The sequence below is a fragment of the Thermobia domestica genome, chromosome 5, assembly GCF_964235325.1.
Source record: "Thermobia domestica chromosome 5, izTheDome1.hap1.1, whole genome shotgun sequence".
NCBI classification, from domain to species: Eukaryota; Metazoa; Arthropoda; class Insecta; order Zygentoma; family Lepismatidae; genus Thermobia; species Thermobia domestica.
In genome coordinates, this window is record NC_137458.1 from 16,953,394 (window position 1) to 16,968,315 (window position 14,922).

Below are 14,922 nucleotides of genomic sequence, written 5' to 3' on the forward strand. Positions count from 1 at the left end.
ATATAGTTACGTTCATGTAATATGTTTGCAGTATCAAGACAGTAGCACACCTAAATGTGAACATTAAACACGTTACTCTGATATTTGTAATTAGTTGGTCTTGACTGTTTCTGTACAAATGTAATGAGACTGTAAAAATATGTAATACGGTGAACTAGCTGAGAAAAGTTTGCTGTGAGGAGTGGAGGACCAACACACCAAAAAAGTGGATTGAAAGGCATTCTGAGTGAAAAAAAGTTCCAGAAAACTCTTCTGGTTGTTGTTTTAGTCCACTAGTTTGATTTTTCTATTAGCATACAGAAGACTGCTTGTGTAACATTTTACAGGCCATTCAATACCATAGCATACAGTCGTATGTGGCACTCACGTTGTTTTGGTTCACCATAGTTTTCTAAACATTTTTCGGTCAGAATACTGGAAATATTTGAAATACCAAAGTCAACTCCAGTAGACCGTACAGTTCCTTATCTCTATATTTTAGTCATTTATACTGTGTATTTTCTTTTCTAGATGAGCCGATTGTGGATGAAAAAGTTCAGTGGCTTCAGAACAGTATCGATCCATGGGCACTAGTTGAAATAAATTGGAACGACACAGTCCTCAATCGCATGCGGGAAGTCGAAGATGGTGCAGGAACTGTCGTGGACTATTTTAACAAATATCCTGCTCTAAAACAACCTCAAGGATTTCAATTAGTAAGTGTTGTACGTTTATATATGAGAAATTAATCAATATTGGGTGTCCTCAACTCTCAGCATTTAAGATGTTTATCAAAATACGATGATTATACGATTCTAAATTCTTCTAGAGCAGTGTTCAGCAACTAGTGTGTCGCGGCACACCAATGTGCCTTGTCAAGGTGAAAGCTGTCACGTAAACGTTTACCTATTGTAAGACATTATTGAACTCTTTATCCCTGTTTCTGCGTGCCGAGGGGGTGTCAAAGTTCTCAGGAGAACTGCAATCACCTAATCACCTAAAAGAAATCCACTTAGGAGAACTGCAACAAGGATGGTATTAGTACCTTTCTACATAGTCACTGTGCCTAGCGACACATTTTTGCCAGCGGTTCTGCACTTTCCGTAAGCCTGTTTTGTAAAAGTCTGCAGTTTGGCTTTGAAACCATAGTTCCTCAGAAATAACGTCTTTCCTACTGTCAAAATAACATTCTCTGAGTGGATGCTTCATTTGTGAGAAGAGAAAGGTCACTTTGGTGGGTCAACCTTTCATATCCTAATTCCACTGCCTTCATGGACACGAGCTGGTACATTGTCTGCCAACAGTAGAACCCCTTGTGTGGCCACTCCACGACGTATCTTCAATTCCTCTCGTGACTTAGTCAGGAGATGAGAATAATAGGTAATAGTTAGTTCCTGTCGTATGTAATCTTCGTGATGACCCCTTCAGTCTCAGAAAACTAAAAGCATCACTTTGGCGGCCGACTTCTGTGTTGTCTTTTTAAGGGTTGGAAGGAGGGGTGTTTCCATTGTTTGCTCATTTCCTTTGCTTGTGGATCATAAAGATAAACCTAGCGTTCGTCAGTTGTCATTAGTCTGCCTAGAAGGTCCTCTTCATCTCACAGCGATGCAACATTTCTTTGCAGCGTCGTCGCGATCCCTTCTGGAATGAGCAGTCGTGGCACTCATCGTATTGACACTTCCTGAAAATGCAGCTGGTTGTGAGTATTATTTCAGGTAGACCCATATCCATATCTATGCACACAGAACATTTTCAATGGTAATCCTCCTGTCTTCCATTATCTCAACTTTCTCTATCAAGGCGACATCATTCATGAAAGATTGTCTTCCAGATCTACAGACGTCCACAGTGGCCATTTGTAAGTTTGGAATTGGTTTCCACTTGGATCCTTTCATAGGATGGGGTTTCATCCTCAGACTTCTCTTCATGAATCTACTTTCGTGATTTCCCCTGCAGATGGAGGAATTTAATGACGCTTCATGCTTCAAGCTTGCCAATCATCGCACATTCAGAGGTTTATCTGGAAAAAGTTGTAACTAGTCCATGTTCATGGTTCACATACGTGGACCTAACTATAAAATGCATGTCCAAGGGGGGTTGTAGTTCGTCATTCTAGGTGATTGTACGAACTTGTTGATGCTTCCTCATATACTTGTACAGTATTTAATTTCCTGTAATTTTTTTTCGAAAGTTGTTGGATTAAAACAACTTGCATGACTGTAATACTATGTCTTTCGCAAAGTGTTCCGGAATTTAGTGATAAGGTAGTCAAATTATCACAGAGGCCAAGAACCCATTTACAATATCCGTAACGTTGCTAATGCTTCCTGCAAGGATATTATGAAAATAACCTCTCTCAGCTATTAGTGAAATTTGAAACATTCTTCTCTACTGAAATTACTTAGAGTTCATTTCCAATTCCATTGTATTTGTGAGAGTTGTAGTTTTAGACGTAGCCTGAAATTAAAGCGTCTAAAAAGGAGACTTCAACCATTCAATGAAGAAATGACTTGCATTAACAACTATTCCTCCACGAACCAGTGAAACAGACACAAATGTCACATTGGAGGTATAACTAGAATTATTTATTAACTTATTATAACAAAAGTATATTTATTTTATGTGTTCTGAAGTATAACTTCATACACACAGAACTAAAATCCATGTACTTGTGCCATAATATATTTTAATAAATTTTAATTGACATAAATAATTTATAAATGTGTGACTCAATTTGTTTAATAATAATAATAATAATAATAATCTTTAATAACGTGCTTAGAACTAAAATCAATAATACAACTCTTGGTCGTGTAATTCAATGATACGAATATAAACCTATAGAATACAATAAAACCATAAAACGATAGAAAATATTATGCTAATTACATATGAAATAAGTGAATTAAACCATAGTCAGTGCATTAAGTCATTGCAAATCAAGGTAAATAAAATAGTTTTAAGATGTTCAATGATTGTAATGCTTTACAGGTCTTGAGACTAAAACTTGTTTTGTTGCTAGGTTAGGTGGCTCAGTAGTACTTAACTCTCGTGCATGGGTTCTTAGTTTGATCCCCGGGTAAGTTTGTGGCTTACAACATTGCACCTGTGGGTGGATTTCTTACAGTATTAATTTCTTGCAAAATATTACCTTCAATCTCATATTGATTAACAATAATAAACAAAAATATTTGTGAAATAGCTGCAAAAATTAATCGTAAGACTGTCCAACTGGTACGTGTATGTATCGCTGTTGGTTGAACATATGTACTTTTTTTTTGCTCCATTGGTGTTTTAATGTTTACAATTTTCTTTTCAGCTGTTACACGATTTTTCGTACCTCTATCCAGAGAAGGACAACTGTTTCTTCAGTACTATAGTGGCAGTACGAGATAGAATAATCAATATCGCTGAAGAACGCATAAAGACTTCCAGGGATCCAGAATTAAAGCATCAAATTTCAAATTACATAGGACAAATTAGAGGTAATGCAAATTCAATTTTAATTTGAATTTTGAAGTATCTCTGAAAGTTGCGTTTCGAGCATAGACAATCATGTTACCTGGACCCACTCTGTCCTAACACTACATATTTCTAATACAGCTTAAGTGGGTCATATCACAAGTAGGTAGTATTTTGTATTTTTTATTTTTATTTATTTTTATTTATTTATTTTTGTTCAAAGGCTTCCATGAAAGGCTCCCTAAGCACGAAATATATTTGTTTCTGGGTACTTTACAAGAGTTTAAAAATTATTCCTCTCTTAGACAGAGTGGGTAAGGTACTGGTAGGCCCACAGCGGTATAAACTAGTTTTCCAACTAGACCAGTAACTATCATTCTTTGAAAAGGAATGAAGTTTCATCTTAAAACAAAATGCGAAAGTTATTATTCCTTATCATGTACACTTATCATGTTTCTGCTCCATATTTGTATGGCATTTGTTTAATCGTTCTGTTGTATTACGGAACTTATATTGAATTCGTTGTCACATTATTTCTATTCTAAGGAAGGCTTTGGATGCCAGATGAAATTTCGTTGATTGAAGCAGTACTGTTGATATTGGCTTCGACGTTATGCACCAAGGCTAAAGGAGACTGTGCTAGTGGTGGTGAACAAAATGGTAAAATTGTTTGAGAAGTCGAGAAAACCCACGCACACTGTTTGTTCACCACAAAGCCATTTGGCGAGAGCCTCTCCGTTGATCTAGTGACTAGTGTGTGCGTCTTTGATGCACGTGGCCTCGAGTTCAATTCCCAGTGAGAGCACACAAAAAAGTTTAGTTTAACATTCACTTTAGTTTACCGTCGTTCTGTCTTTTACCCTAATGAACATTACCGTGTAACATTAAACAAAAATGTAAATAAAACATATATGAAAACTTACGATCATGATCAGCAGAGTAGAAAATAAGGACAATTATATATATTTAGAAAGTACTAACTTGGATATTGAATGGATTTTAGAAGCTAAAACTAGGGATGACATATGTTCATAATGAGCTATTTAGCATGTGCTGAATTCGTAATGCAATCAAGAGACTGAGAACTGAAATTAAACAGAAAACTTAGTGAACCTTCACTTTTACAATAAAATAGCTTAGTTTCACATACATGTTCATAGACTAAGGAATATTGTCAAATAATACTAGGATTTAGTTCGACCTAAACAATACACTGGTATATATTTTGAAGCTAGTTGTTAATTAAGTGTTAAGATAACTCATTGGAACTCTTGGCTTGAAATCATTGAATAATAAAACCATATTAGTCATAGTAGGTAAAAAATAGAATGAGAAAATGTTTCGACATCCAACCATAATAGCGTGTAATTTTTCTTTACTATGACTGGTGTTATCAGTAAATATCAGCTGGTCGCTTATCTTCGTATTTCTGAAATTATTCTTCGCATCATTCAATAGTGATTTTATTTAATTCTTTCAATTAGTTCCCTCTTAGTTATCACCAATGTTTGTCAGTTACCGGTAACTGAAATACTCAGAAGTGTCGATTATAATTTAGCTCTAGTTTACTTTCACACTGAACGACCCGATTATAACTACTGTTGTTCTTTTCAGATCAAGATCCTGACTCAAGGAGTCTAGTGGCCCTTTTGTTAATTCCTTACATAATTGGAATTCCGCCCTGCAGACGGAAGAGAGGATTTACAACATGGAAACCATCGCGCTCAGAAATAAGAGATGGATTCATAACTCAAGTTGCATCAGGAGATGACGTACAGGTGTGCGTTGAATCCCGAAGGAACAAACTCCAACGTCTTGGACGGTCTTTCCAGCCCCTTGTGTTATTTGTTGGTGACAATCTTACGGAAGTGAAGGGAGTGTATGTTGTAGTGGATCACACATATTATTCCATGCACAGTGTAATCCAAGCTGTAGATGTTGCTTTCAAAATTTTTCAGTCCGTTGATGCTCAATACCCAGAAGAAGCATCAGATATTTGGCTCGTCATACAGAGAGGATTTTACAACATAGAAACAAAATTCTATCGTATAAATCAAGCAGTGAGGAACTTACTAGCGGATCTTTGCCTCTTAACTATTACATAAAATGTATACGTGTTACGGATGTGCGAAGAAATTCCCTGTAGTATCTAACTTAATAAAGCACATGAGAATTTACTGCAGGAAGTTAACTACTGGTACGAGGGATTTCCGTTGCGGCGAAAGAAGGTGCTTTCGCCTCTTTTCATCGGGAGTTACTCTTAAAAGACACTTAGTTAGTCCATTCAACATGTACTTCGTCCCCATCAGTCATTGATTCCCAATCAAACCTAAATATTGTACTTTCTGATACCCCTTCTACACCCACGCAAGATTTTGTTCATGAAATAACCAAAGAAAACGCTATAGCACAATTTGTATCATCACTGCATGCAATGCCACTTATTCCTCGTTCTACAATTCAGTTCATTGTGGAAAACTTGAATAATTTTTTACATGCCTCAAAAAAATTCTTGAAACCGAATTTTATAATATGGTTGGTAGAGATAATGTTCCAAGATACATTCAAGAATGCTTCGAAAAAGTGTTGTCATCACATGCTGCATGTGTAACGGATCTTCGTTCAGAATATAAAAGTCTTCAATTCTTTGAACGTTTGGAAACGTACATTGCTCCCATAGAAATTACAATTGGGCAACGTATGGAGTCCAAACGTTCAGGAGATGGTGTCGGTTTTGTATCTATACCTTGTACAATGCAGCTTATACCTATCAATGTTGTTCTTCAATTTTTTTTCAATTAATAGTCTTATTTGAAACCTTACAATATTTAAAGTATTTAGAAAATTATGCAATCTGTTTAGAAGTAAATTTTGCAGGCGAAAATTTGGAAAGATGTACTGAACACAAGTGAAGGAAATTACCTTCACCTTCCCATGATACTGTATTTCGACGATTTTGAGATTGGGAATCCTCTTGGTAGTCATGCTACTATTCATAAATTAGGTGCAATTTACTTGTCGTTGCCCTGTCTCCCCACTCACTACGCTTCCCTTTTGAATCACATTTTCCTTCTCGCATTGTTCCATTCATCTGACAGGAACAAATTTGGAAACAACATGGTTTTCCAAAAAATAATTGAAATACTCAATGAATTAAACCATACGGGTGTATCAGTGGCCACCGATGTTTTCAGCGGAGCTATTAAGTTTCATGTTGTGTGTTTATGTGGCGATAATTTAGCCTTAAATGGCATATTGGGTTTTGTGGAGAACTTTGTGGCAAATTATTACTGTAGAATCTGTACTTGTAGCAAACAGCAGATGCAAAGTATGTTGTATGAAGATAAAACGTCATTGAGGAGCATGGAAAATTATGAGCAACATTTACTCTTAAATGATACGTCGAGAACAGGTATCAAGGAGAAATGTGTTTTCCTTAATTTAAATGGATTTAAACTTTTTGATAATGTAGGAGTAGATATTTTACATGACTACTTAGAAGGTTGTTGTCGTTACGTAATGAATTTTGTTATTACTTATTTAGTTCAAGAGACGAAACTAGTTCCATTGAATATTGTACAAGCTCGATTGTTTAATTTTGATTACGGTCCGGATTCTTCGTCCAAACCTGTGAATGCATTAACAGTGGAAGGATCCAACTTGAAACTTAGAACGTCTGCTTCTGAAATGGTTACATTAGTTAGGTATTTTGGTTTACTTTTTGGCTATTATGTTCCAAGAAAAAATGAAGTGTGGAATTTGTATACAGCGTTACGTAGAATTTTGGATAGATTGTTAAATAAGAGGGTTTATAATGATACGTCTGAGCAACTGACATATTTAATAGCAGATCTTAATGAGACATATTGCAACCTTACTAAAAGTTCGCTAAAACCAAAATTCCATTTTCTTTTACACTATCCTAGTATGCTTCTTAAGTTTGGACCTTTGACCCAAGTGTGGACAATGAGATTTGAGGCCAAACATAAAATTTCTAAAATTGCTGCCAGGGCGTCTTCGAGCCGTGTGAACATATGCAAAACAATTGCAATGAAAAACCAACTAATATTGAACGACATGATTTTAAAAAATAAACCTGTGTGCTCTTTCATTTGTGGAAAAAAGCGAAAAGTGGGAACTATCATCACTAGTTTGCTGAAACAAAAGTTTTTTCTGACATCGAATCCTGTGATATATTCTGTAGCCTGGGTAAGAATTAAAGGTGTTAAATTAGATGTTTCTTCTGTTGTTACTGTTGATCTGTGCACTGAAAACTGTTTACCTATATTTGCCCAAATAACGGATATATGGGTTACTGACGATGAAAGAATATTTTTATTATGTTCTTTGTTCGAAACTAATGATTTTGACCTACACTTCTTTGCATATAAAGTTTCAAAAAAGAATGAATCTGTTTGGCTTCGTTATAGTGATCTGATGACGTACATACCAAACACATTTACAGTTATGTCCGATCATAGTCTCTATGTAACTGTTAGATCGCCTATAAACTAGTTTACATACCATAATGAACAAAACGAATAAAGTTACCGTTCATTTTTAAGTAACTAATAGGAACGATGGTACTTGGAATAGACCGCACTTAAGATGGAATCCAAAACACACGATATTAGGAAAACTATTGAAAAAAGAAATAACAAGGTAGTGAAACATATCTACTTGTAGAAGTTATAGGGCACATATGTAAGAAAAGTGGCTTACCTTGTCTGCATATTACTTTAGTTAAATATATTCTTCCTCTAGATATGTAGTCAGCACCATTTTTATTACGGTTACCGAATTCTTACTTTAACATCTATTAAGTTTTGCATTATTTAGAGAACAATTGCTGCAAATTATTCAGTGATTTAATTTAGTTTTTTGATTCCTTTTAATCATTGTTCCTGTATTTTCTGCCTATTAAAAAAAAACTTTGTTCACAGTACTGATTATTGTGGAAATAAACAATTTCTTTAATTTGTTCTTTACCTGGTTATCTTTTTTGTAAACTCTTTTGCAGGTATAATACTTGAATTTTAGGACAAGGATATTTGAAAATGTATTTTGGCTTGTGTAGTTTGTCAATGTCTAAGTTATTTTTGTTTTGTTGGCACCAGATGTGAATTATTTTCGAATTCCAGGTAGGGGCAATGTTCAGATCTAATTTTTGAAGTAATGTAAATGTCCCAAGGAAACGAGATTTTGTTAGATTCTTTGTAAAATTGGTAATAATCTTAACGGTAAAGTTGTGTAAACTGGAAAGATTTGTAACAAAATGTATAATACAATATAAATAAATAATAAAGAATTATCGTTTACTTTCTGAACAAATCAACATCCAGAATTATCCTTTATCCAAGTCATGGGAATGGGGTACTTTGCACATCGCTATACTTTGTATCAGGTGTTCCATGTTCGTTTCATAACTTTGTAACTTTTCTAGTGCTGCCATCATCGCAGGTCAGTAGGAGCGTTTAAGGATTTCTCATGCAGCCTGATGACTAACGTGCGTTCTGTTATGCATGGTACTTGGCATTAAACAAGTGCGAAAAACGACACGAAATGAGATACAATTGTCTGTCATAGGCAGTATCCACAACGAACAATGCTGAGTGTGCATGAGTTTTCTATTTATCATTTGGCTATTTATCATTTGGCTGAATTCAATGTTGCATTTACTGCTGAAATCTGTACTTTATTTCGTACTTTGAAGATGCAGTTTGATGTAAGTTTTAAATTCTTGCGTATATATGCTGTACACTTGTATCTTACACGTAACTTTAAGAATCATCACTCTTTAAGGATGTATGAGAAAGTTACTGTTCTCCATTAAAAGTGCAACACTAAGACGACATCGTTGGAAGTCCAAATTTACAGTGCGTGGAGCATGGAAGGTTACAGTTCATTAGTGTAAGTGCCACGAAGAAGTGCCAGTTATGTCATATAGTGACAGCAAGTGAAAACCAGTCAGTCATATTTAAATGGTAAGCGAAAGGTGGTGTGGCGTGAGTGATTACAGAGCGTAGGTATGGGATACTAGAATGGAGTTGATTATGAAGAGATTGGATATTTTCTTTCCAAAAGAATCCTGCTTCTGTATGCAGTATCACAATGGCCGCATTCACTTCTCTCGCCCGTGGCACTAAGCTGGACGACGCCTGTATTTTGCTTCGCCACGTTGAACAGGCGCACAGTGTTAAGGTGTGGGATGTCGTTATGTGCCTGTTTATGGCTCCTACGCATTGTCGGACATTGGACAAGTCAACGGAACATTAACAAGGTGTTGGATTCTATTGTAGTCCCTTTATTTCAGGTCCTGCCGGATATTTCATTTCTGCAGGAAACTCCCTACACTACCTCACTGGATATACTACACTTGCTCTGCTTTCTTGTTCAGCGCGATCCTCCCACCTCTCGCCGCTTAAACATGTCAGATCGATGATTCCATAATGTTTCTCATACCTGCAAACTTCTCGAGCTACAGTTGATGAGTTGTGGCATCGGATCGAAGATGCATGGCTTACCATACTACAAGAGAAACTATTCTCGATGCCTTGCCGTGTTGCAGCCGTTCTGGCTATCAATGTTGGGCTCCAGTTCTGCTCCGCTGTCACCACGTTGCCACACAGCGAATACAGCGGTAAATTTAAGCATATTCTACACTTACTATTAGGTATCGGAATGGGAACTTTGGCGCAGCTACCCTGTATCCTTCTTGGTGTTGCATTTTTAATGGCGAGTACTGTGTAGGAATCATGTGAGCGAATAAGTTTTAGGCTCTCATATTTTTAATTATATCTATATTTAAAAAAATAACTTATCTGTTAAAATGTACAGTGAAGTTTTCTGAAAAATTCTATTCAGGCCTCTTGTGGCAATAACTTCTGTATTTTGGAAGATACTATTATGGAAAAGAAGATATGGAAGTCGTCTCTATATAGTACAAGCAATGGATAACAGCAGCTTAATAAATGATTGTGCGTAAATCTTGTTTGAGTTTGAATATAGAATTGTACAGCGGGGGACACTTCTAAATGGTACACCTTAGCCGTAAATCTCCATATGGCTGTACCATTTAGAAGTATCCCCCGCTGTACATTGTTGTGAATTTTGCATTATTATTGAAGTGGTGCAACTAACTTACTGCAAAACGTATGATAATTTTTTACAGTAATATTGTCACATATTGATTTACTCTGTATGAAAACTAAAATAGTTTAACATGGTTAACCGCCTTTCTGCGAATATTTCTAAAATTAACGCTCGTCACTTTTCAACACTTGGCTTCGCAGTAGCTTTCCAACGAATTAGCAGGAAGTCCATACTTATAGGACACCCTGCAGGCAAATACATTTCTTTGGACAGTTTCACTGCTCCAAACTAAAATTTGAAAAGTGTAGTATTGTTAATTTTATTATTATTGGCACAAAGGAGATCAACCATATTTTAAGCTATTTTTGTTTTCATGCAGTGTGAAACAATATTTGACAACATTACAGTAAGAATGTATCATGCATTTTGCAGTATGTTGCAGCTCTTTAATAATGGTGCACTATACGCACAATCTAGATCCTAAAAATGTCCAATCCATATATTACAAGAAGGCAATACGTATGCGATACAGGTAAAATCCGTATATTTCATATAGACAACCAATTAGCTACATACATCCAATCCATACATAACATATGGCCAACCTGTACGCGACATAAGTATAATCTATATGCTGCATGCAAACAGTCTGTAAGCTACATATGAGCACTCTGTATGGTGCATACGGATAAGCTGTGTGCGACATAAGGAAAATCTGTATAATACATACGTACAATACGTATACTGTATCTAGTCATGCGTACGGGGCATAAGTACAATATAGATGCTGTCTCGGGGTTGAACGCAAGAAACATACGTATAATCTATATACTGCATACGTCCAATCCGTATATTACAAAAAGGCAATACGTATGCGACATACGTAAAATCCATATACTTCATACAAACAACCTATAAGCTACATACACCCAATCCATACATTACATATGGCCAACCTGTACGCGACGTACGTATCATTTATATGCTGCATGCAGACAGTCTGTAAGCTACATATGTGCACTCTGTATGGTGCATACGGATATTCTGTATGATGTATCTGGACAAGCTGTGTGCGACATAAGGAAAATCTGTATAATACATACGTATAATACGTATACTGTATCTAGTCGTACGTATGGGGCATAAGTACAATATAGATGCTGTCTCGGGGTTGAACGCAAGAAACATAGGTACACAGCGTATAATACATACTTCTTGAAATTATGCTTCGTCCTGAGAGTCAGTGTGTGTCATCATTGTTAACTAATATGCTGTATATGGTCCTGACGTCACAAAGCTAGATATCACCTCCGTATATACTTGTTACTGCAGATGACGTCACACGAATGACGTCATTGCACTTATGCAGACAGTACGTATAATACATACTTTTTCAGCTATACGTTTGCTGCAGGATGTTATATATGGTTGTACGTTAAGTCCAGAAACTACAGGAATTACGAATGTAACCTACGTTTTTAAGTATGCCACCTACATTTTTTTTTCTCAGTGTAGCGCCTGTCCATCAGCTGTGTCTACAATGCCGGCAAATCTATATACCAGTAAAGGGCATTTATTCCGAAGTTGGTCTCTGCCGTCCGCTGATTTTCGACAAAAAACGTAATATCAGCTACCAAAATATAATTATCACCAATTTCAAGGACAGCTTTAAAAGGGTATAATAGAGTAGGGTAGGTTAAAGTAGAGTAAGGTAGGGATAAGTAGAGTAGGGTAGGATCGGGTTAGCGTAGGCTTAGGGAAGCTTTGACCCATTTTGTTAAAATTAATACTGTAATTTCTCGTCTCTGCGTAAGAATACCAATGGAAAATGCAGAATACCTGTGCATCTGTAGCCATGTTCAGAATACAAATGCTCCTTACTTTCCCATAATCCAATCGTGCGATAACCTTGCGCGACGTAGTTCCTACCGCTTGCCAAATAGTTCCATGTTTATAATCTCCTCCCTGGCCCGGATCATAGAGAAACACGACTTGCTCTGATAGATAATTTCCTAAACACTATTCTGTCAAAAGAAAGTTCAAAAGCATTGGTTATTAATCACTACATAAATGTTCCCCATGAAACGATAAATAAGGTTTCCTTGTTTGGAAATTTCTTTTTGAATAAAAACTCATCTCGTCTCGATTGGATTCTTAAAATAATTTTTCTCGTCTCAACTCAGATTTTTCTTGTCTCGTTTTGTAGATTTATTTACAAAATTTGCATCCTGATTTTAAAAAATATCTAGAAGTTATCGAGAACCCTTCCATGCCACGAGAGATCCACGTTAAGGTGATATATAACAACATTTACACCACATTTGTTATTGCAGTATATTTTGTAATAAATGTTTATAAATGATCTTTATTGTGTTCGTAAAATGAATTGCGTTAGTACATTCACCGCCATTAAAATGCTCAAGGTTACTTAACCCCAACAAGGTTACTTATATATAAACACAATTTTCGCTCTCCTTACGTATTATTCAGAACACAAACGAGCAAATTATCTATTTCTTCCCTGTAAATTTTCAAAATTTTGATAGAAACGGACGACCAACTTTGGAACTTGACTCCAGTAAAGCGATTGCACCTGAGAAAAACACGTACCAACTTGAGGTAAGTGGTCATTACAAACTAACATTGCATAGCCCTATATCACGGTTCAGGGCAGGCGAAGCTGGAGGATTTTTTCTTTTAGGTTAACGTCCCACGATTATGTGAAATAAAGTGAAACCTTTCAGTTTTCATCCCATGATTATGCTATGTAGACTAAAGGAGATGGTGATGAAAAATGACTGAAATGGTAAAACAAAGAAAGTGGGAGGAAACAGAATACTAAGAAAACCCATGCGCATGGTGTTTGTCAGCCACAAACCCCACTTGGTGCGAGCGTGGCCTGGGACCTCACTTGCAGAGTTCTGCATCGGGGTGCGTCCGTAGGGAGTAGAAGAGTTAGTGTATAAAGAAATGTAAGTAGGAATAACACTCAACAACCTGTGCTAGGTGTTTAATGCAAGCAAATTTTGCATTAAAATTTCACAATAAGTAGGCCATCAATTGAACTTTTGAACGTTCTTTCTACTTATGTTCACAGATGAGTTACACGTTAATGTGAGTAGGGCTACCCCAAACATTATTCTTCCTTTCTGAATTAAGAGATTTTACCTGTAATAAATTTTTAGTTTAACGTCACACGATTATGCCCTTTAGGTTAAAGGGGCGGATGATTAATGAAAATGGAATTTTTTGTTCTCTCCGAGAATCGAACCCGGGACCATATACACCAAATACAGAGTGTAGGACAAAATTCAAGCGGGCAAAATCCAAGCGGACAAAATCCAAGCTAAATTCTGGTAAGGCGGACAAAATCCAAGCGGATAAAATCCAAGGAGCAGTATCATGTGCATAGCTGTGGTATGTGCCTGTGAACACCCTAATTAAACTGTATGTTTGTTTCTTTCTTCAATTTATTGAAATAATATTTCATTTGCATTTAAAGAACTGAAAATCCAATAAAATATGTAAGATTGACAGTCACTGCTAGGACATGCCCAGGTGAATCCAATTTAGGGTGATCAGAAATATTTTGACTAAAAAGAGTATACTCACATAAATTAACCAGAAAATGAAAGCACTGACTTGCTATATCAGAGATAACAAATAACAGCAAAGCAGCCGTCTTAAAAAGAGTACACTTAATTCTATTATATTTATTGAGAATTAAAGTAAAAATAAAATGAAAAAGATATAATTTAGATAAAAAAAAATACTTCTCTACCCTCAAAGTATTTACATCAGTTATACTTGACAAAATAACCAATAATATATACATTTTCATTTAGTTTGTCTAGATACATTTTCACATTTCGATTTTCTAAATAACACTTTTACATTATTTAATTCACACACATTATTACATTATTAAAAATACACACTACATATTTCACATTTTGATCATTTCTCACGAAAATTTGATTAGTATATCATAATTATTTGTTTCAAAATATACATAAAACACTACCAACAAACAAATCAAGACTTCTGTATAAGAATGGAATTAAAATACACCAATGATTGGTCTCACAATAATATGCTGAGTGTCTTAAATGTATGATACTGTACATAATAAAATTGAGAAGAAAATACTTTTACAATGTATTTGTACACACATAATATTTTTACATACTTTCATATGGATGTGTAAGTAATTAAAGCTCATCTGCACTCTTACTGTGACAATCTTACATGTTTTATTGGATTTTCAGTTCTTTAAAAGTAAATGAAATGTTATTTCAATAAATTGAAGAATATACAGATAAAACTTTAGAATGTATGACAATTGAAGAAAGAAACAAACATACAATTTAATTAGAGTGTTCACAGGCA

General features: G+C 35.6%; 2 protein-coding genes across 5 annotated transcripts in view; one reads left to right on the forward strand and one right to left on the reverse strand.

The window, feature by feature from the left end:
• LOC145685749 (uncharacterized) overlaps positions 1 to 5,881 on the forward strand; it is a 29,078-nt gene extending 23,197 nt beyond the window's left edge. For 3 of the 4 annotated variants that reach the window (XM_081758247.1, XM_081758249.1, XM_081758248.1), the window contains exons 4-6: positions 511 to 695; positions 3,299 to 3,464; positions 5,056 to 5,881. In XM_081758247.1, coding sequence (XP_081614373.1) covers positions 511 to 695; positions 3,299 to 3,464; positions 5,056 to 5,546 — 842 coding nt within the window. In that variant the 3' untranslated portion in view covers positions 5,547 to 5,881. Of the gene's footprint in view, positions 1 to 510; positions 696 to 3,298; positions 3,465 to 5,055 lie in introns of those variants that run through there. The other variant, XR_014131480.1, reaches the window with a different exon arrangement.
• Positions 1 to 14,922, reverse strand: part of LOC145685751 (uncharacterized) — a 215,831-nt gene that overhangs the window by 61,451 nt on the left and 139,458 nt on the right. The window lies entirely within an intron of this gene.